Source organism: Numenius arquata, chromosome W, assembly GCF_964106895.1.
Source record: "Numenius arquata chromosome W, bNumArq3.hap1.1, whole genome shotgun sequence".
In the NCBI taxonomy this organism is placed as follows: domain Eukaryota; kingdom Metazoa; phylum Chordata; class Aves; order Charadriiformes; family Scolopacidae; genus Numenius; species Numenius arquata.
This window is the reverse complement of record NC_133615.1, coordinates 28,663,051-28,685,408: the sequence shown is the minus strand read 5'-3', so window position 1 is coordinate 28,685,408 and position 22,358 is coordinate 28,663,051. Positions and strand designations below refer to the sequence as shown.

At 45.8% G+C, this 22,358-nt stretch overlaps 1 protein-coding gene across 48 annotated transcripts in view; it reads left to right on the top strand.

Moving 5' to 3' along the window:
- LOC141476573 (CUGBP Elav-like family member 4) overlaps nucleotides 1-22,358 on the top strand; it is an 800,950-nt gene that overhangs the window by 633,514 nt on the left and 145,078 nt on the right. For 25 of the 48 annotated variants that reach the window (XM_074165334.1, XM_074165327.1, XM_074165304.1 and 22 more), the window contains 2 exons: nucleotides 16,827-16,955; nucleotides 22,223-22,302. In XM_074165334.1, coding sequence (XP_074021435.1) covers nucleotides 16,827-16,955; nucleotides 22,223-22,302 — 209 coding nt within the window. The remainder of the gene's footprint in view (nucleotides 1-16,826; nucleotides 16,956-22,222; nucleotides 22,303-22,358) is intronic. The other 23 variants (XM_074165331.1, XM_074165308.1, XM_074165333.1 and 20 more) reach the window with 1 other exon arrangement.

The following is a 22,358-nucleotide window of genomic DNA, read 5'->3' as shown; positions in this document are numbered from 1 at the left end:
ACAGGCAGGACGGTCTCTTTCCACGCTTACATACACAGCCTGGCACACTCCTCTTTTGATTTTATCTGCAGATTTCAGGTACAAGTGTCAAACAAATAATAATTTCTGTGTGAAATACAGCTTCATAACTGAAGTGAGCATTAGTCCCGGAACTGTATGATGTAGGAAAGGTGTTATTGAGACCTATGAGACATGCTGCTTGGATTTCTTTATTATTATTGTATTCTTTTGCCTCTCCTTCATTTTCTTTGTTTGTAGACGAGGGGATGGAGAGGAAGAAAGCCAGCAAGTTTATAAAAGCAAGAGAGAAAGGAGTTGAGGCATTTTGTGGAGATCTTTAATGACATTCTGTATAATGTGAAAGTGGGGAGGGAAGGGGGAATTAAAAAAGGGAATTAGCAAAAAAGCTGGCAAAAGAAAAGTGGAATGTCGAGAGAGCCGTGTGGATGAATTTTAATGCAATCTGAAAGCTGTAATAATGGTAATAAAGGAATATATTCTGACATCAAGAGAGGGAGAAGGGAACAGGACCCGCGATGCCAGAATTTAAATTAGACATAGGCGTATAATTCTCTTCTTCCCCCCCCCTTCTTCAAATGAAGGAAATGGAATTTTTAAGCACAGTGAAAGAGGGATTAACAATTGGTGGGTTTTCAGCCCTTTGTCTTTTTGTGAATCCCATTTAATCACCATCTTTAATATTAAGGAGGCTGTGGCCATGCAGGGCTGTCTCAGGCTTGGGGGAAAAGGGATGATATACAGAGGAAAAGAGAGATAAAGCAATTGTGAGGAAGTGTTTCCATTACCTCCACTCAAGTCTTTAAAAACTGAAGTTTAATTTGATCTGAAATGTCATCACAGTTCCTGCAAGAGAAAATATTTCCTTCCCACTCCCCTTCCTGCCTATGCCTTTGCTGTTCCAACAGTCCTCAGTGCTCAAGGTGGGAGTGCTACCACAGATTAATATCCTGGACTTCTAGGCTTCTGGAAAAGGTTTCAAAGCCCTGACAGACCAAGAGTGAGATGAGTTTAGGAACTGAAATTTCTTTTCCTGACATACCAGCCTTGACACCACTGACCCTACGGAGTTTGTCAAGAAGCTTTTAAGCTTTGTTCTGAATGAGTGTGAAAACCAAATGGCCCTTCAGGCTCAGCCTCAGCCTTGTGTGGCCACAGAGTGAAAAGGGGATGTTACACACAGTAATCAAGATGTGTTAAATTCCCCAGAACCAAAAGCTGCAGGAGTTGTACTCAAATCTGAGGTGTCTCTGAAAGACGAGTGTAAAAGTGTGGTGTAATTCAGTGTTTGTTTGAGGTGTCATTTGATAGTACAAGACAGTCTTCTCATTCACCTCCTTCTTCTTTGGGAAATCCATCAAGCTGGATGAGGAAAACATCCATACATGTGCAGGAGGAAGAAGCCAGGAAACAGGCATGGAAAAACGTGCAAAGTTTAGTTAAAGCACAACTGCATGCCTCCACACTTCGATGCTGGGCCTCCTCAGGTGCTTTTCTCCCATGAACATTTCCAGGGGTGTTACTGGCATGATTATTTTTTTTCATGATTGGAAGGCTGATTTGAATTCAGATATTCTTCCTATTGTGGAGGGACTGTTAAGAGAAAGTGCGTGTATGGGTATACACTGAATTTAGAAAGATAAGATTTTGACTTAAGTCTTTTCCTGAAAAAAATCGCCTCATGAATCTTTCACAGAAATATTCCAGTTGAGTATTTCAGATAATGAATAAAATTGGAAGAATTATGATCTGCCAGGCAGAAATCAGGCAGAGTCTTTATGCTTTGCATGACACCAGGTTTTAGACTGCTCTCACCACCAGCTTTCCTAAGCAAGGGATACTAAAAAAGTGGGTCATTGTGAGTTGCAACCCCTCCATCATTCCAGTTGTGAGGAATGATGAGGGGGTAAATAGGAAGAGCCTGGCTCCGAGCCTGGTGCTACTGGCAGGACTTTGGGTTCTTTGACCACAGCTTGATTTAAAAGACACCAGGCCTGCTGGTAACAGATGGGAATAGCTTATCTTGCAGGGGGAAAAGGATTCTAGGACAAGAGTTATCAGGGCTCATTGAGAGAGCTTTAAACTAGATTTGAAGGGGGATGGGGATGTAACTGGGCTTGCTAGAGAGGTGCCTGGGTGTAGTAGCTCAGCACTTGTGGGGCAGCGGGCTAGTATTTTTGAGAGCCAGAAGGCCTACCACCCCTCAAGGGTGAAAACTACACACTCAGCTCCCTCTCTGAAATGCTTATACACCAATGCACGCAGCCTGGGGAATAGACAGGAAGAACCGGAGATCTATGTGCAGTTGCAGGGCCGTGATCTTATTGCAATTACAGAGACATGGTGGGATAGCTCACATGACTGGAACGCTGTCATAGATGGCTATGTCCTTTTTAGAAAAGACAAGACCAGAAAGGCAAGGTGGTGGAGTTGCTCTATGGGAGAGGGCAACTGGAATGAATTGAGCTCTCCCTGGGGGCAGATGAAGAGAGAGTTGAGAGCTTGTGGGTGAGGATTAAGGGGCAGGCCAATATGAGAGACGCTGCTGTGAGTGTTTATTACAGGCCACCTGATCAGGATGGGGAAGCTGATGAGGCCTTCTAAAGACAGCTGAAAGTAGCCTCACAATCACAGGCCTTGGTTCTCATGGGGAATTCAATCACCCTGATATCTGCTGGGAAGGCTACACAGCCAGGCAAATACAGTCCAGGAGGTTCCTCCATTGTATTGATGATAACTTTTTGACTCAGGTGGTGGAGGAACCAACAAGGAGAGGTGTACTACTGGACCTAGTTCTGACAAACAAAGAGGGACTGGTAGAGGACATGAAGGTTGGGGGCAGCCTTGGCTGTAGTGATCATGAAAAGATAGAGTTCAGGATCGTGGGTAGTATGCGCAAAACAACAAGTAGGATTACAACCTGTGACTTCAGGAGGGCTAACTTTGACCTCTTCAAGAAAGTGCTCCAAGAAATCCCATTGGTCAGGGCTCTGGAAGGTAGGAGGCTCAAGAGAGCTGGACAATATTCAAATACCACTTTCTCTAAGCTCAGTACTGGTGCATCCCTAAGAGCAAGAAATCAGGCAAGAGAAGCAGGAATCATAGAATGGTTAGGGTTGGAAGGGACCTTAAAGATCATCGAGTTCCAACACCCCTGCCATGGGCAGGGACACCCCCCACTAGATCAGGTTGCTCAAAGCCCCATCCAGCCTGGCCTTGAACACCTCCAGGGATGGGGCATCCACAACTTCCCTGGGCAACCTGTTCCAGTGCTTCACCACTCTCACAGTAAAGAATTTCCTCCTAATATCTAATCTAAATCTCCCCTCTTCCAATTTAAAACCATTACCCCTTGTCCTGTCACTACATTTCCTGACAAAGAGTCCCTCCCCATCTCTCCTGTAGGCCCCCTTCAGGTACTGGAAGGCTGCTATAAGGTCTCCCCGGAGCATTCTCTTCTCCAGGCTGAACAGTCCCAACTCTCTCAGCCTGTGTTCATAGGAGAAATGCTCCAGCCCTCTGATCATCTGAGTAGAGCGGTATAATCATCTCCCTAAACCTGCTGGCCACACTTCTTCTGATGCAGCCCAGGATGCGGTTGGCTTTCCGGGCTGCCAGTGCACATTGCCGACTCATGTTGAACTTCTCATCCACCAACACCACGAAGTCCTTCTCAGTGATGCTCTTAATCCATTCTCCATCCAACCTGTATTTGTTCTTGGGATTGCCAAGGAGACCTGCATGGTTGAGCGGGGAGCTTCTGAAAAAGCTCAAGTGGAAGAAGGAAGTTTACCCTGAGTGGAAGAAGGGACTGAAAGTCTGGACGAAGGAAGGCTTCCCCTTGGTTGAGGAAGATCAAGTTAGAAATCAGTTAAGTAAACTGGATAGCCACAAGTCCATGTGTCCTGATGGGGTGCACCCACGAGTGCTGAGGGAGCTGTCAGAAGTCATTGCTGGGCTGCTCTCTATCATCTTTGAAAGGTCATGGAGAACAGGAGACGTGCCTGAGGACTGGAGGAAAGCCAATGTCACTCCAGTCTTCAAAAAGGGCAAGAAGGAGGACCCGGGAAACTACAAACCAGACAGCCTCACCTCCATCCCTGGAGAGATGATGGAACGGCTCGTTCTGGGCGTCATCTCAAAGCATGTGGAGGAAAAGAAAGCTATCAGAAGTAGCCAAGACGGATTCACCAAGGGGAAGTCATGTCTGACTAACCTGATAGCCTTCTATGATGGCATGACTGGATGGATAGATGAGGGGAAGACAGTGGATGTTGTCTACCTTGACTTCAGCAAGGCTTTTGACACAGTCTCCCACAGCATCCTCATAGGTAAGCTTAGGAAGTGTGGGTTAGAAGAATGGACAGTGAGGTGGATTGAAAACTGGCTGAAAGACAGAGCTCAGAGGGTTGTGGTTAGTGGCACAGAGTCTAGTTGGAGGTACATAACAAGTGGTATTCCCCAGGGGTCAGTACTGGGTCCAGTCCTCTTCACTATATTCATCAATGACTTGGATGAAGGGATGGAATGTACCCTCAGCAAGTTTGCTGATGACACAAAACTGGGAGGGGTGGCTGACACACCAGAAGGCTGTGACGCCATACAGCGAGACCTGGACAGGCTGGAGAGTTGGGCAGAAAGGAACCTGATGAAATTCAACAAGGGCAAGTGTAGGGTGCTGCACCTGGGGAGAAATAACCCCATGCACCAGTACAGGTTAGGGGCTGGCCTGCTGGAGAGCAGCTCTGAGGAAAAAGACCTGGGAGTCCTGGTGGACAACAGGATGACCATGAGCCAGCAATGTGCCCTTGTGGCCAAGAAGGCCAATGGCATCCTGGGGTGCATCAAGAAGAGTGTGGCCAGCAGGTCGAGGGAGGTCATCCTGCCCCTCTACTCTGCCCTGGTGAGGCCCCATCTGGAGTACTGTGTCCAGTTCTGGGCTCCCCAGTTCAAGAAGGACAGGCAACTGCTGTAGAGGGTACAGCAGAGGGCTACCAAGATGATTAGGGGCCTGGAGCATCTCTCTTATGAGGAAAGGTTGAGGGACTTGGGTCTTTTTAGTCTGGAGAAGAGAAGACTGAGGGGGGGATCTGATCAATGCCTATAAATACTTAAAGGGTGGGTGTCAGGAGGATGGGGCCAGTCTTTTTTCAGTGGTGCCCAGTGACAGGACAAGAGGTAACGCGCACAAACTTGTACATAGGAAGTTTCACCTGAACATGAGGAGGAACTTCTTTACTTTGAGGGTGGCAGAACACTGGAATGGGCTGCCCAGAGATGTGGTGGAGTCTCCATCTCTGGAGATATTCAAAACCTGTTTGGACACCATTCTTGTTCAACCTGCTCTAGGAGGACCTGCTCTGGCAAGGGTGTTGGACAAGATGGTCTCCAGAAGTCCCTTCTAACCCCTATCATTCTGTGATTCTGTGAGGTTTTTTTCCCAACTCAACGTCAAACATCATAAAATCTGTCATTTAACATCTTCACAGGGAATAGCATCTCTTGGCAATGGACAGTTCTGACAGCACTGTTCAGCGAGTCAAAACTACTGATATTTGTCTTGGGGTTATATTATTCTTAGCTGTACAAGAAGATTCTGCTTTTAAAAGAAATGTTTAGGCTATGTCTTCATGGCAGTGTTTGCTTGGTCTGTTGCCCAAGTCTCGTCCATAACCTACATTGTATCTGCACAGAGGAAGCCTGAGCGTTCTTTCATCTAAACTGTCCAGATAAGGCTGTAGGTTTAAGGTTGGATTTCACTTCAATGCATGTAGATGGCAGATCTTGCCACAGGAGCACAGGCCAACCAAGCCCGGACAGCATTCATCCTCCTGGTCTGAACTTTCTTCTTGATCTCTGTCCATTTTTTTTTCCTAGCCCCGCACTTTAGCCATCCTGCTGATATACTTGCTCTCCTAAACAATTTCTGGACATGGTTTAGCAGCTGCTGCAGACCAAGGACCTCTTCCAGTTCCCTGTCAAGCAGCTCTCTCTGCTCTGGAGGATAGGACCCTGAAAATAGAGAATAGGCCCAGACACATTTAATTTAAAAACATAATCCTAGACTTTGGGTTCACCAGTTGGTAACATGTTAAATTTCTTTCCAGTTGCTAGTAGGGCCAACAGCAGCCAACATCTGTGTTCTCTTGGACACAGGCACCTAGATCACTGTGGCACTGTCTTTAAGGATCACACCGCTGCAGGACATGAAAATCTCTCCCTGGAAGATGATTCCAAAATCCACAGTTGTTGTCATTTGCAATAGCAGGGCTTTCCATTCAGAACCAAACCCTGTCTTGACTTACCCCATCACGGACTCCTCTTGCATGAACAAGGAGTTGGGGAAGCTCCATCCACTTAAATCTAATTGAAACCATCAGAGGGTTCAGCCATAGATATAACCACCAGCCTGCCAGGTGCCTTTCATTATTACTGCCAGATTTCCCTGTATTCCTGGCCTGTGGCAAACACCAAGGAAGCTCAGCAATACCCAATTTTGCCTGGTACAAGCACCAATTATTCTTTTTGCAGATGGGGAAACTGAGGCTGCGTTTTCCACTGAGGCTACTGTCCTTGGCAGAGATGTATTGTAAGTATTTAGTAGAAGTAACTACGTGGTCATCCACCTTTATGGTACCAGGAATAACAAATCACACTAAGGGAAAAGTGATTTTGCCTTCCACAATATCCAGAGGTGGGACCCAGGAGTCTCAAATACCAGTCTGAAATGCACAGACAGAAGCTTTGGCCAAGCTCTTGCATATCCTCATGGGTCCACTCTTCCATAATTGGATCAGAAGTGATTTCCACTCTCTTCCAAAATAAGATGTAGGACCTGTTAGTTGAAAACAGTTTGTGGCATGTTCAAAATAAACAAAAGGAAGTGGTTCCTAACACATGATTAAGCTGCAGAACATCTTGCTGCAGGATGTGGTGGATGGTCACAGTTTACATGGGTTCAAAAGCCCACTGAACAATTACATTGAAGAAAGACACTTCAAAAACTATTACATATGAAAAAATGTTTCAGACTCCAGATGTCCCTAAACTGAAGAGCACTGGAATCTGGGAGAATATTTTGGGGGATTAACAAAATTGCTTACCCTGTTCTTATACTCTTTCTTAGACATCCACAATTGGCCATTGCCAGAGGCAGCACATCGTCAGACAGACCCACTGTCTCTTGCACAGCTGTTCTTTCACTCTGTATATAGGATCCATGTCCAATTCAAGGCCTATAGTGCAGCCAAGCAATTAAATAAGAGAAATCCTTCAAACTAAGTTTTTCAGATGCAACAGTAGAGAGTAACACACCTGTGGGATGAAGCTTCCTTCTTTGTATGGGAGGATTACGCTCCCACACCTGGGCTTATATTCATTTGCGCTTGTCCCCATAACACAGCTGTTCAGATTAGCTGTTATTCTCTCTAGCCTAAATGTCTCAAAGCCTCTGTCTCCAGCAGTCAGAGACCAGCAGCTGTGCAATCATATCTGCTAATGTATGGGATATAAAGAATCCATTAAGTAAAACCAAACTGGGGAGGGAGAAGGGGAAGAGATCAGCACAAAGAAATCACTCCTGCTAAGATGTGATTAGGGATGCCCCACAACACCCAGCTGCAAGGAACAGATGAACTCAGCAAACATTTTAAAGCCTGCAGCAGCATTAGCCCCTTGTGGGTGTTGTTTGATATGGGGAGGGGAAGTGAAAAGGGGGGAATTATGAGCCTGTGCAGGTGGAAGGTGGGTTTGATTGCTATTGTTTGGAGTTAGGTAGCAGTAGGTTTCTGCTGTTTACAGAGTGGGTTGGGGTTTTGCTTGTTGTTGGGGTTTTTTTCCTGTCCTAATTTTTGAAACACCTCCATTTTACAAGGTCCATGTGTTTTGCAGCAAGGTACCACAGAGAAGATAATTAGCTAATTTACAATTAGCTACAACAGAATACATAATCACTTCCCCTGTGGAAAGGTCTGTAATCAACATCACAGAGCTGTAGGACTGAATATGGCAATAGGAGTGTGCAGCCCAGGCCACAGGAAATACCCTGCTTTTAGCCTATTGATCCGCCTGATTAGCACAGGTTGAGGGGAGTGGTGGGGCACTCTGGGTCGAGAGGGAAGCTGGTTTGAGCTAGCAAATTTGAGTTCAGAGCTCAAACCAAACTTTCATAATGTTTGGGGTACCTGTGATTCACCCCTCTGCTCTATAGCTCCTCCTTTCTTCTTTGGCCTGAGGAGGATCACAGAACCACAGAATGATATGGGGTTGATAGGGTCCTCTGGAGATCATCTAGTCCAACCCCCCTGCCAAAGCAGGTCCTCCTAGAGCAGGTTGAACAAGGATGGTGTCCAGGCGGGTTTTGGCAGATGGCCCATCCCTGGAATCATTCAAGGTCAGGTTGGAGGGGGCTCTGAGCAACTGAATCTTGTTGAAGATGCCCCCCCTGCTCATTGCTGGGTGGTTGAACTGGATGATCTTTAAAGGTCCCTACCAACCCAAATCATTCTAGCATTCTGTATGATTCTGTGATGTTCACTCTCAGCACCACCTCCTCTCCCCTCTCTGCTGAGGACCAGTCAGGAGAGCAGGCAAGGAAGATCTTCTCTGCCTCTTGCATCCTCTTTGGTAGACGTGCCACTTGGTCCTATGCACCAGCATTTTCTTCTTACCCACACCCGCACAGAAAACTTCTCTAGGCTGCTCATTTGATCTGTCATGGTGCCAAGGAGACAAGTTTAAAGGCCTTCCCAGTGCCTGGACCGAGGCACTGCAGCTGATCCCTCACTGTGTGTGCAATGTTTGGGGAGGAGGAGAATAGCAGCAGGGACAAATAATTATTAGCTATATAAATAATGGAATTAATTATCAACTGGTTTCTGAAATGAAGCCATACAGCAACCTGGTCCTGATGCTTAGAAAGCCAAAGGCATCAAGTAACATCACAGAGGTGCCCTGGTGAATGCCATGCGCATACAGAAGATGCTTGTTCCCATACTGAAATATCCAAACACCAATTTTTTTCTTGCACGAATATCACAGATGGAGTGATTGACTTCACTCGTAAGAGATAAGTAATGAAATATTTATTAAGGTGAAACAGTGATTTAACAAAGTTAGTAGTAAATGCGACAGTGTTTTACGAGATTTGATGGCAAGGTACACTTGATTATTTACTGCTTAGAGGACAGGGTCAGACAAGCCGTCAGGGAGACTCTCCTGTTGAGTCACGAGGTTCAGAAATGACCCCCTTGCTTTCTAAACTCCTTTTCTAAACTCTAAACTGACGTGGCTGGGGGCGGGCTGGGCGAGCCACGGCAAATTTAAAAGCGGCCATACCGCGAGCTTCCCTCAGACCACGCAGAGAGCGATAGCGGCAGCGGTGAGTGCTGCGGCTTTAAATTTGAAATAGATCGAGACGGAGAGGGGGCTTCCCGGAGACTGAGAAGCCGAGGGAGAGCGGAGAGACCCAAAATGAGTCGGGAATCTCGCGAGGGAGCCGAGAGGCTGATGTGGCTGGGGGCAGGCCAGGCCAGGCGAGCCGCGGCAAATTTAAAAGCGGCTATAGCCGCAGCAGAGGAAGAGCACGTGCCGGGCGCGCGTGAGCGCAAGGGCAGGAATATCACCGCGCAGGCACACGTGCGCAGAGCGTGAGGGAAGCAGCCATCAGTGGTCAGTCCCCTTCCCGGCACCAGGCAGGAACATGGCCCCAACACGTGCAAAACGCACCACAAGGAGGAATGTTGGAACTCAGATGGAGCCCCTGCGAAAACACGTGGCTGTGCAGGTCTCCGGCTGCAGTGAATGCCTGAGCCTGGCACTTGTACCAGAGGGAGCCAGTGACACCGCCTGTGTGCGCTGTGATCAAATAAACTACCTGCTCAGGCAGGTGGTGGAACTGAAGGAAGAGGTAGAAAGACTTAGAAGCATCAGAGACAGTGAAATAGATTGGTGGAGCCATAGCCTGACGCATAGGCATCGGGTAGAGGCTCTACAGGAAGTGGATGATCTCCCTTCCCCCTGTCACCAGGCAGAAGAGAGGGACTTAAGGGACAATGGGGAATGGAGGCAGGTCCCTCCTCGGAGGGGCAAGCAAAACCCCTCCCGGCCCCCCTCACCTTCCCAGTTGCACTTGCAAAATAGGTATGGGGCTTTGGAAATCGAGGGCCAGGCATATGAAGATGGAGACGAGGATCTATGCAGTGAGCTGCCCAGAGCCTGCCACCCACCCCCACACCTTAGGACTTCTGCAACAAAACAAAAAAGGAAGGTAATTGTGGTGGGTGACTCTGTTCTGCGAGGAACAGAAGGCCCCATTTGCAGACTGGATCCATCCCAGAGAGAAGTCAGCTGCCTCCCTGGGGCCAGGATTAAGGATATACAGAAAAATCTCCCTACCCTGGTCCGGCCCTCGGATTACTATCTGTTACTAGTATTTCAAGTAGGCAGCGATGAGGTAGCTACCAGAAGTTCAAGGGCACTGAAGAGAGACTTTAGGGCCCTTGGACGGCTGGTTAAGGGATCAGGAGCACAAGTAGTGTTCTCCTCTGTCCCACCCCTTGCAGGGATTGATGAGAGGATAAACAGGAAGAGCCAGCAGATTAACTCCTGGCTCTGAGGCTGGTGTAACCGGCAGGACTTTGGTTTCTTTGGTCATGGGATGATCTATAGGACACCAGGCCTGCTGGCAACAGGTGGGGCAAGCCTTACCCAAAGGGGAAGAATAATACTGGGGCAAGAGTTAGCAGGGCTCATTGAAAGGGCTTTAAACTAGGTTTAAAGGGGGATGGGGATGAAAGCAGGATTACTAAAGAGGAGACTGGGAGCAAATTACCAGTGCTGGTGGGTAAAGGCACTAGCAAGGTCTTGTGGCCTGTTGTCTCAGTAGAGGTGGGGGATGCTAACCCATGTGGTGATGACATCAAGGATAGTGATAGGCTGGCAACCACAGAAGGGTCTGGGCATGGTCAGGGGGGTGTTGGGGCTCATCCCCCCATAAAAGTGGCAGGAAAATTATCCCAGCTAAAGTGCATTTACACAAATGCATGCAGTATGGGCAAAAACCAGGAGGAGCTGGAGGCCATTGTACAGCAGGAAAACTATGATATAGTTGCCATCACAGAAATGTGGTGGGAAGACTTACACAACTGGAGTACTGCAATCGATGGCTACCAACTCTTCAGAAGGGATAGACAAGGAAGGAGAGGTGGTGGGGTGGCCCTCTATGTTAGAGACAGATTTGAATGCCTAGAACTTAATAATGGGAATGACAGTGTTGAGTGTTTATGGGTTAGAATCAAGGGGAAGGTCAACAAGGCAGATATCGTGGTGGGAGTTTATTACAGACCCCCAAACCAGGACGTAGAAATCAATGAAATATTCTATCAGCAACTGGCAGAGCTCTCGCAATCACCCGCCCTTGTTCTCGTGGGGGACTTCAACTTCCCAGATATCTCCTGGGAATACAACACGGCAGAGAGGGAACAATTGAGGAGGTTCCTAGAGTGTGTGGAGGATAACTTCCTCATGCAGCTGGTAAGTGGGCCGACCAGGGGAAGTGCCCTCCCGGACCTGCTCCTTGTGAACAGGGAAGAACTTGTGGGGGAAGTAAAGGTTGGAGGCTGTCTAGGGCACAGTGATCATGAGATGATTGAGTTCTCGATCCTTGGAGAAACAAGGAGAGGGGTTACTAAAACTGCCACCTTAGATTCTGGAGGGCAAACTGACCTGTTCAGAAGACTGCTAGACAAAGTCCCTTGGGAGGCTGCCCTGAAGGATATAGGAGTCCAGGAAGGCTGGACATACTTCAAGAAAGAAGTCTTAAAGGCACAGGAACAGGCTGTCCCCGTGTGCCGAAAAACAAGTAGGCGAGGAAGGAGACCAGCCTGGCTAAATAGGGACCTTTTGCTGGATCTCAGAAACAAAAGGAGAGTCTACGACCTTTGGAAGAGGGGGCAGGCCTCTCATGAAGACTATAAAGATGTAGTGAAGCTATGCAGGGAGAAAATTAGGAGAGCCAAAGCGCAGCTAGAGCTCAACCTAGCTACAGCTGTTAAGGATAATAAAAAATGTTTCTATAAATTCATTAACAACAAAAGGACGGTTAGGGAAAATCTCCCTCCTTTATCGGATGCAGAGGGAAACATAATCACCAAGGAGGAGGAAAAGGCTGAGGTGCTCAATGCCTACTTTGCCTCAGTCTTTAGCAGTGGAACTAGCTGTTCCCTGGACACCCAGCCTCATGAGCTAGGGGACAGGGAGGGGAAGCAGAACGAGGGCATCACAATTAAAGAGGAAGAGATCAGTGACCTGCTACGCCGCTTGGATGCACACAAGTCTATGGGACCAGATGGGCTACACCCAAGAGTGCTGAAAGAGTTGGCAGACGTGCTCGCCAAACCGCTTTCCATCATTTACAGGAAGTCATGGCTAACTGGGGAGGTCCCAATGGACTGGAGGGTGGCAAATGTAACACCCATCTACAAGAAAGGCAAAAAGGAGGATCCAGGAAACTATAGACCTGTCAGTCTAACCTCGATATCAGGGAAGGTCATGGAGCAGGTCATCTTGAGTGCCATCACAAACCATATAATGGGCAACCAGGGGATCAGGCCTAGTCAGCATGGGTTTATGAAAGGCAGGTCCTGCCAGACAAACCTGATCTCCTTCTATGACAAGATGACCCGATTATTGGATGAGGGAAAGGCTGTTGATATTGTCTACCTGGACTTTCAAAAAGCATTCGACACTGTTTCCCATAGAATTCTAGTGGAAAAACTAGCTGCACATGGCCTGGGCGAGCATACGATCTGCTGGATCAAGCACTGGCTGTCTGGACGGTCCCAAAGAGTGGTGCTCAATGGAGTTAAATCCAGCTGGCGGCCGGTCACAAGTGGTGTTCCCCAGGGCTCACTGTTGGGACCATTTCTGTTTAACGTCTTCATTGATGATCTTGATAAGGACATAGAGTGTATCATCAGCAAGTTCGCAGATGACACCAAGTTAAGCGGGAGTGTTTATCTGCATGAGGATAGGGAGGCTCTACAGAGAGACCTAGATAGGTTGGATCGATGGGCCAACATTAATGGTATGAACTTCAACAAGACCAAGTGCCAGGTCCTGCACTTGGGCCACAACAACCCCATGCACCGGTACAGGCTTGGGGAAGTGTGGCTGGAAAGCTGCCTGGCGGAAAAGGACCTGGGGGTTCTAATTGACAAGCGGCTGAATATGAGCCAGCAGTGTGCCCAGGTGGCCAAGAAAGCCAATGGCATCCTGGCTTGTATTAGAAATAGTGTGACCAGCAGAAGTAGGGAGGTGATTGTCCCCCTGTACTCAGCACTGGTGAGGCCACACCTGGAGTACTGTGTCCAGTTTTGGGCACCTCAATACAAGAGAGATATCGAGGTGCTGGAGCGGGTACAGAGGAGGGCAACAAAGCTGGTGAAGGGCCTGGAGAATAAGTCGTATGAAGAACGATTGAGGGAGCTGGGACTGTTTAGTTTGAGGAAGAGGAGACTGAGGGGTGACCTCATCACTCTCTATAACTACTTGAAAGGACATTGTAGAGAGGTTGGTGCTGGTCTCTTCTCACAAGCAAATAGCGATAGAACAAGAGGGAATGGCTTCAAGTTGCAACAGGGTAGGTTTAGACTGAACATTAGGAAGAAATTCTTCACAGTAAGAGTGATCAGACACTGGAACAGGCTGCCCAGGGAGGTGGTTGAGTCACCATCCTTGGATGAGTTTAAGAGTTGTTTAGATGTGGTGTTAGGGGATATGGTGTAGGGGAGAACTTTGTAGAGTAGGGTAGATGGTTGGACTCGATGATCGCAAGGATCTTTTCCAACCTAGATGATTCTATGATTCTCAGAGAAGAGTCTGGGTGCAGATGGATCCAGTCCTAGTCCCAGACTTGGTCATTGGTTTGCGCACATATAATCCTTTAGACATAATCAACCCTTTATATCACTTAGGTAAGATTTCAATGTTTAGCATGCTATTAGTCACTTACCGAGAATCTGTTGTGGCAAGGAATCTCTCAACCTTGAGGAGCAGAACCTTAAGCGAGCGTCCTCACAAAAGGGGAGATCCTGACATGCAGCCCGCTGCCATACAGGAGAGCTCAAAGGGCTCTTGGGCTGTCCACTATTTATAGAGTAAGATAATTGACCTATAGTCATATTTTCATGGGAACAAGATATCTAGGTCTCCACTCCAGACAGTGTTTTGGCTGCTGTTGCCAGCCATCCCCCAAAGTCCAGGTGCAAGTTATCGCAACTGATGTTGTGATGGCCATGATGGCCATGGCCTGAGCAGGAGCCGGGGTTGGGGGAAGAGGGGGAAAAACAGGGAGAGCACACTGTCACACTCCACCCCGTGACTATAGTCAATTCATCTTACCTTCACAGAGTGGTGGTATGGTCACCTCTTCCCTCTGTGCCATAAATAGTATATTGATAGTTGTTTGCGTGCTTAGAGATCCACGGTAAGTAGACAGTAAAGCACTGCTGTTTATTATTTGTTAATTTGTATGTTTTGGGTGGTTGAAGTTGGGTTATTTGTTTGTTCAAGTACCAGATCTTTATATACAGCAGAACTATAAGCAACAAACATATTAAAATTAGAATCAACAAAATTACAACTGGGTGAAGCATACGATTAAACAGTCTCGTTGCTGTTGGTGACCATTCAAGAAGAATTTCCCACCAGTGGTGTTCTCCATCCTTCCTCATTCTTTCGAAGACATGGTGTATCTCTTCTGTATCATGCTGAACAGTGATTAGAGTTTTGTGTCCAATGTTTCAGATTCGTTCTAGCAGCTGACACAGGTCATCATGTTGTAGAAGAAGGCTATCCCCATTTTTTCTCCACTATCAGAAATGCACATGTACCCATTTCAGCAGCCTAACTGAAGGCAACATAACTCCTCGTTTTCCGTGGGCAGTACACTTCTTGTTCATGTGGATAACTCCATTGCAGGACTGAAAGCTCCAAATATCCTCACTCAATAACTACTGCATGAAAAATTATCCTCATCCAGGGCTGTAAAGTAATTTGCCAATTTGCAGGTGCATCTTGGAGAGGGAAATTTTGATCAAACACTGGTTGAAGCAGAACAGATTGCCTACACCAATGATTTCTTGGTGAACAAAAGTGACATAAATTGCCCAATTAGCTAGAAAAGGGTTGTTGCAAACCAATGTTTTGTTCAGCTTTAGGTTAACATGTGCATTAAAAATAAATAAAATAAAAAATCAAATGATTTATTTACATATTTATTCAAATTGATTACATTTGCTCTGTAAACTGCTCTGAAAAAAACTTTAGTCCACACATTTACATAGTGTTTAATGAATGATAAATAAGACATTTATGAATCATGTACAAATGGCCTGTTTACATACACACTGTAAACTATGTATCCTTTTTTTTCTTGGTGTAATGGTACTAGTCTCTAAACATAAACCTGATCTAGAGGCATCACTCGGTGCCCTTTGAGATGTTTCTACCAACTCAGCAATCATTAGTTTGGTCTGTTTTCACCAAAATTTTCTGAAGGTGTTTCATTCAGGACTGAAGATCTCCATACTTAGTATAAGTCCAAGCATAGCCTTCCTCATTCAAAATACAATTATCTACCAGCAGACCATGTCCTGCTTTGACATTGATGTGGGAAGCTGGCGTAGAGCAGGGGGCTTAGTGGAGGATCAGGTAGGCAATTGTGCTTGCTAGACAGGGAGGGCTGGGGCGAGCAAGAGCCACAATCTGAGAGAATACAACATCCTGAGAGATAAGGGAAGTAGCAGCTTGCTAAAGCTGACACAGCTGAGCAAAATCGCTTTAGGCCAGATCTCGTGGAGCAAGACTACAAAGACCACCAGAGTACTTGACGACCCTAGACATCGCAACACCCATGTGAATAGGGGTGAATACCTATGATAATGAGTTCTCGGAAAGATAACGAATATGTGGGAAGTAATATGAATATGCATGTGCTGCTGAAATATAATCCTGAACCCCTTGACCTTCGGTACACATATTTGGAGGAAATATCCCCTATGTGTCCGGTGCCGCAAATAAAGAATGCCTACTTAATAACTCCGGTTATTGAGTCTTTCACTGCGTCAACATGAAATACCACTTGCTTGAGCTACCTCAGATATTAGTAATCATATAAGTTAACTTTGTTTCAAAAAACAATATATGTTCCAAAAAATTTGGGTTTATTTCAAATGAACTTTAAAAATCCAACTTGTAGGTATGTGTCTCTGAATGGGTATGAATGACAAATCTCCATTTACAGACTGTGGCTTCCACCATATCCTGATTTAAAACAACTTATGTTAAACATTTTCTCCTGCAACTTACTTAGTATTGGGCTACTAACTTATGTTATTTTCATTTGGACTTTATTTCTATATGCTATCTTTATCCACATTCCTCTTGGATCGCAGTCTGAGCAATGTTATAATTTCAGTTACTGCAAGCTGACTGCAAAAATTGATCAGAAAAAGCTCATTTGGAAGACTTCAGTGCCTAAATTTTGAGAAGCAGCTAAAGAGTTTATATATAACCAAACCTGTTTGGTTTGGTTTGTTGTTTTTTTTTTAAATTCCAAAATTATTTTCAAGTACTCATTGAAAGTCAGATGCTATTAAGGTTTTTTGAGCCAGTCACCTGAAATGACTAGCAGCTTCTGAAAAATGTCGCCTCAATGAAATCACCATTTGTTTTGCATGTGATACTGAGTCATTTTGGCTTTCACATCCCTCCTGAAATATGGTAAGCATCTCTTTATTTTGTTCCAGAAGACAGAAAACTCTTTGTGGGCATGCTCAATAAGCAGCAGTCAGAAGATGACGTGCGCAGGCTATTTGAGGCATTTGGCAACATTGAGGAGTGCACAATCCTTCGGGGACCTGATGGCAACAGCAAAGGTAAGGTGATGGCTTGCGGCACACTCTGGCTTTAGTGTCAAGCTAGACCCATTCTCAGTGTATATATAATTTTCTGTTGTGACAAAGTCACTAGGTAGCCTCCAGGACAGCATCTCTTATATTAGGAGGGTTCAAATTTGCTAAGAGATGCCATTTCTTTGCTGGTGACTGTCTGATGTGCATGAGGGGAAAAGATGATTGCACTTAAAAATACATGCCCTGTGAGAAGCTATGTCTCATCGCATGCAAACTGATGCTTATTGCTGTTTGCTTGCAGGGCAGAACCTCCCCTCTGAACATAGGGCCCTTACTTTCGCTCAAGATGTGCTCTCCCCACCCCATTGAACAAGTCAATTCTTTCTTTAAAACAAAGCCAAGGTTGCTACTTTACAACTTGACTTACTGGCTTATTTCTCATCCACTAGCCCCAGGTATTCCCCTTCTTCAGTTGGTCATTGCATAGGTACATACCAGCGAGTGATCATAATTGCAAGTGTACAGGTACTGATTTAAATATTATACTCAGTAGATATTCACTGTTTGAAACATGCAAATGCTTCATTGCAAAACTAGGTGCCTTACCTCCTTCTGCCACTTTTTGGCATCACTTGTTACCCAGATAGCATAAAGGATCGTTTTCTACAGCCCGGGTGTAAGAATGAGGCTTCTCTCTTGAATGTGAGGGTCATTTTTTTTCCCCATAACTCTCTAGACAAAGTAACTTCAATTTGAATAGGAAACCCTCTTGACAGTTGTCCTGGGTCCAGCAGGGATAGGGTTAATTCTCCCCAGGATCTAGCAGGGACACAGGTATTCCATCCCATGTGAGCCATGCCCAGGGGGTAGCCGGGAGCTGGCCAGGGAAGGGGAGTGAGAGGAAGTCACCACGGGGGAGCTGGCTGGGGCATCCGGGTCAGTCGGCAAGCGGTGGTATCGTAATCGTGGTTGTATATTCCTCTCTCAGTGTTATTGCTGTTGTTTTCTTGTTCCCTTTGCTGTTCTGTTAAACTGCCTTTGTCTGAACCCACGAGTTTTGCCTTTTTCTTCCGATTCTCCCCTCACGGCCATGGTGGTGGTGGTGGGGGGTCCAGTCCGAGAGAGCGGCTTCCTCGTGGTTCTTTGTTGCCATCTGAGGCTAAACCACGACACAATATAATGTGTCCATTAAATATTGATCTGTGTATAATATATCATAAACTGTGCTGGAATGTGCAGCGCTAGGGAAGAGACCAGTCCTGCTGATGCAGTTTATATCTCACTGGATATTTTGACATGTGACAACATCAACCAGCGTATATTTGCAACAGGGAGGCAAAAAATCTGAATCACAGTGATACACTGGAGAAAGATTGCTATTCCATAAAATCACTGGCAGCCAAAATAGACTTCACACCAGCATTATAGGGCAGCTGTTTGATATAAGTCGGCAAAGCTCATCCTTCCTGATATAAATCAACTGTGGGCACTTTTCTTCAATTGTATGTCTACTTTAGTTTCATGACACCCAAAGATGGGGGCTGCCCCACTGGAAAGTGGTAGGCTAGGTTGGCCTAGAAGAGCTCCAACCATCATAATGGTATGAAGATAAGCACTGCATTCACTGAGCAAATCAGTAAATTGGGGAAAAGCAAAAAATAAATAAATATCTGTCTGCTTCCACCTGGAATTGTATGGAACAAAATCTAATGACAACGGAGTTAAACAGAGTAATAATAAATGCAATAATGTCTGAGATCTGTAAGAAACAGGTTCCACAGGAGATCCAACCCACAGACTTGTATTCATACTTGCTCTATCTTTTTTTTTTGTTTTTGTTAAACAATTTCATTGTAAGTCTGAATCTGAGTGGCAGCTCCATGTTGCTGACCAGTTTAATAGTGCTAGCAAGCTGCAGTCTCAGGCTTGCATTTCACTGAGCTGTTCAGGATAAATACTGTGCCTTGACAGAGTTAATATTACCAGCTTCCATTTGATAGTGCTATTTACTGAGAATGTGAAGCTCCTAATTTACACACACAGAGTTATATACATGCACACATACACACAGAGCAGTCGATCCAACAGAAAATTTAAGGCTAGTGCCCTTATCTTAGGAGACAGTCAGGCAAGCCACAACTCCCACAAAGTTATTCCCAGTCTGTAATGTTTTCCATCTGCTAGAAACCAATATGTGACACACATTTCTTGTGAGCTATTTATTTTGGGTAAAACCCATAAGGCTTAAATTCCACCTAAATTGAGATTTAAGCAGATTATCTAAGTGCCAGATAGCAATCAGATCCCATAGACTTCAATCCTACCCAACCCATCACATGAAGCCCCACCAGGCATCTCTGTGGTGAGACAGAGTCCTCCTGGACCTCTAAGTCCTCCTGGTACCTCAATGCAAGCAATGCTCTCAGAAGGTAGGTCCCAGCTTCCCACTTTAATGCCACTACAGTCCAGTCACAGCCAGAAAGCTGCTTGAACCTTGCCTGAAGCCATGGGTGATGCCCTGAGCCATGAAGCATGTCCTTCACAGAGCTGCAGAAATACCTCCTGTATGAGTCCTTCTGGGGTAGGCACAGTGGCTGGAGCACACAGCCAGGTAGCAGAAGGGCTGAAACTGAGGCATTTCTCTGCCTGAAGGGGAATGAAGAGCCTGTCTCTCCTGGGAGAGGTGGGAGAAGAAGGAGTCTTCCTGAACCCCTCCAGGTAAAGCTCATCAGTATGCATCCAGGAGTGCAGGAGTCCTCAGGTGAGGAAGCTGAAGTGGACCCAGTTCAGCAAGCCAGCAGGGCCCACAGGGTCTGCACTTCTACTCTCTGGACAGCCTCTTTTTTTTTTCCCCCCTCCTCTTTTTTTTTCCCTCTCCATTTAGCAGTTGTCTACTTCAGTAACTCAGAAAGTAAAGATTTCCCACAGCACCATAAGTTCCACAAGAGGAGTCTTAGCATCCTCTGCAATTATAACCTTAGGCCCTGACTGCAGTCTCGCCCAAGCTGACAAGACAGTCAGAGCAGCCCTTTCAGCTCTGTAGTCTGGAAGCAAGGAAAGAAAAAACATTTGAGCACATGTATTTCCCTGTTCAGCACAGGTTATATATCTCTGTGTGTCAAAATCCCTTCAAACTCCAGATCTGCTCCTGTCAAAGGGACACCATTGTTCTGAGGAGGGCAGCATGACTCATGTCCTCATCTCATGAGATCCTGGAGTCAGTTCTGGTGAAAATGGGAGGGAAGAAGATTATGTGCACATTTGATGTTGTGTACAGAAGCCATCCCATTGAACACACAAACAAAACAGCCAAAATGTTGGGATCTCTGCTATTGCCTTGCCACCATACACTAGTGAAAGCTGAGATTTCACTTGCCCTGCTACCTCAAAACCTACTAGAAGCAGTAGGAGGGATCCCATTAGCATCTTGGGCATTAAACAAGATAAATGTCTGCTGCTCCCTTCATTCTCACCTTTATCCGACTCCACTGATCCATCAGGTTCCTCAGCACAGGGGTGAATTTCACCTGAAGAGAGTGAAGCCTTCAACATGACAGCAACACTGCAGCCAAACGTTCTGCTCTAAATGCAATGGGTGACTGAAGCTGGAAAGCTTTTGTATATTTGCTAATCAGCATCTTCTTTTTAGAGGCAGAAAGTACAAAAAGAATCTCTGCAAATAATTAAACACCCTAATTCTGGATTATCTCTGATTAATGAAGAGGAAGGTGCAGTATCTCAGGAGCCTGGGAATGCTGGATTATGATTATGTCATAATTGATCCCTGTTGTTTCCAGCTAAAGTTTATCTATCTCATTTTTTCATTATTGTCTCCTCTCAGCTCCTTATACATTAGATCCAACTATTAGCAACAATCATTGTGCTTTTCCTAAAATACAGTCCTCAGTGCTGAGGGAGTAATGCAAAGTGAAGGGCTCCTAACTATAAGCTAATTTCATGTGTGTATTATTTTTAGAAGGGGCTATCACTGCTTTCTTCAATCTCACTTCTATCAGCCTGCAGTGATGATTTTGAGGATGTTTGGGGCTCATTCTTCTAGTTTGCAAGTGGGGTGTTGTAACACTGCGGTTTTCACCCTGCACTGTATGGGTCCATAAGGGTGCGTGGACCTTCTAAAGAGGCTACAAAGGCAATAAAGGAGAGCTGTCCCATTGTCAGGATTGGCATCCCCTGTGCAGTAATCTGCACCCCTTCAGGGAAACAGCTAAGGCTTTGCAAATTGATTAAAAGCTCAAAAGTCTTTGGTAGTAATAGAAGAGGATGGAAGCCAGAACTTCTCAGATCTCTCCCAATCTGTTCCAAAAGCTGCCTTAGCATATGGAAATTACTCTTCCTCTCTCTGAGTCAGTTTGCTTGTAGCAAAGTGTTAGCAATACTTTCCCCCACTATAGTGGTGCATGTGACCCTTTGAAGTGTTGATCATTTCTGCACTCTAGCACATATTCATAAATGCACCTTTCTGCCCTAAAACCTTATGTAAGAGCTCAGTGTGAGATTCCTCACGTGGCAATGCAGGCCGGAGAAGCACTGCCTATGTTTCTCTAATGTCCAGAGGAGAACATCTATACAGGCAGTGGCTCTGCAGCTATGAAAGACCAAGATTGAAATTTTGGTGATGGCAAGATGGCAGTCATCACATGCAGTTCTCTCCCATCCCTACTTCTTCATTAGAAGCTCTCTCATGCTTTGTCAGACCAAAGCTGCTTGGAGCCAAGACAAGCTCTGAGCAGTCTGTCATGGAGCTCTACCAGACAGTGATATGATAAGGTACCTTGTGGATTTGGAGAAATCTGAATGCCTTCTGTACAGCTGTCCTGTGGTTGCCTGTAACAAGTACACGCAGCTTTCTGATAACTGTTACACAAGTCCTTACTGTTTCTCATAACACCAGAGGGAGGAGCATTCAGCATTAAGTCCAATACAAAGAGAAGGAAATTCATTTTCACACAATAAATTGTAAAATTGTGCAACACTGCCATGAGAAACTGTGGAGGTCAAAACATAAGTGGATTCAAAATGTACTTGCTAAGTTTGGGTCTATCAGTGCCCATTACAAGCAGTGTGGGGATTCTGGATGCAGCTTTGCCTTAAGAGGTCCTCAGGCTGCTGATGACTGGAGTTTGGGAAGGAATAACCAGGAGCATGTTTGCTTGTTATACTTTCTCCACAAGCATCCTTATTGGCCAGTTCTGAGGACCAGATACTCAGCTAAATGGACTTTCATGGTACCCATGCAACTTTTCTTACCTCTCTTCTTTTTCCTCTTCCAGGATGTGCGTTTGTGAAATACTCTTCGCATGCAGAGGCCCAAGCAGCCATCAATGCCTTGCATGGCAGCCAGACAATGCCGGTGAGTAGCTCTGTAACATAGGCAAGTGAGGATCTTTGCTTCCCTGTGGCCTGATT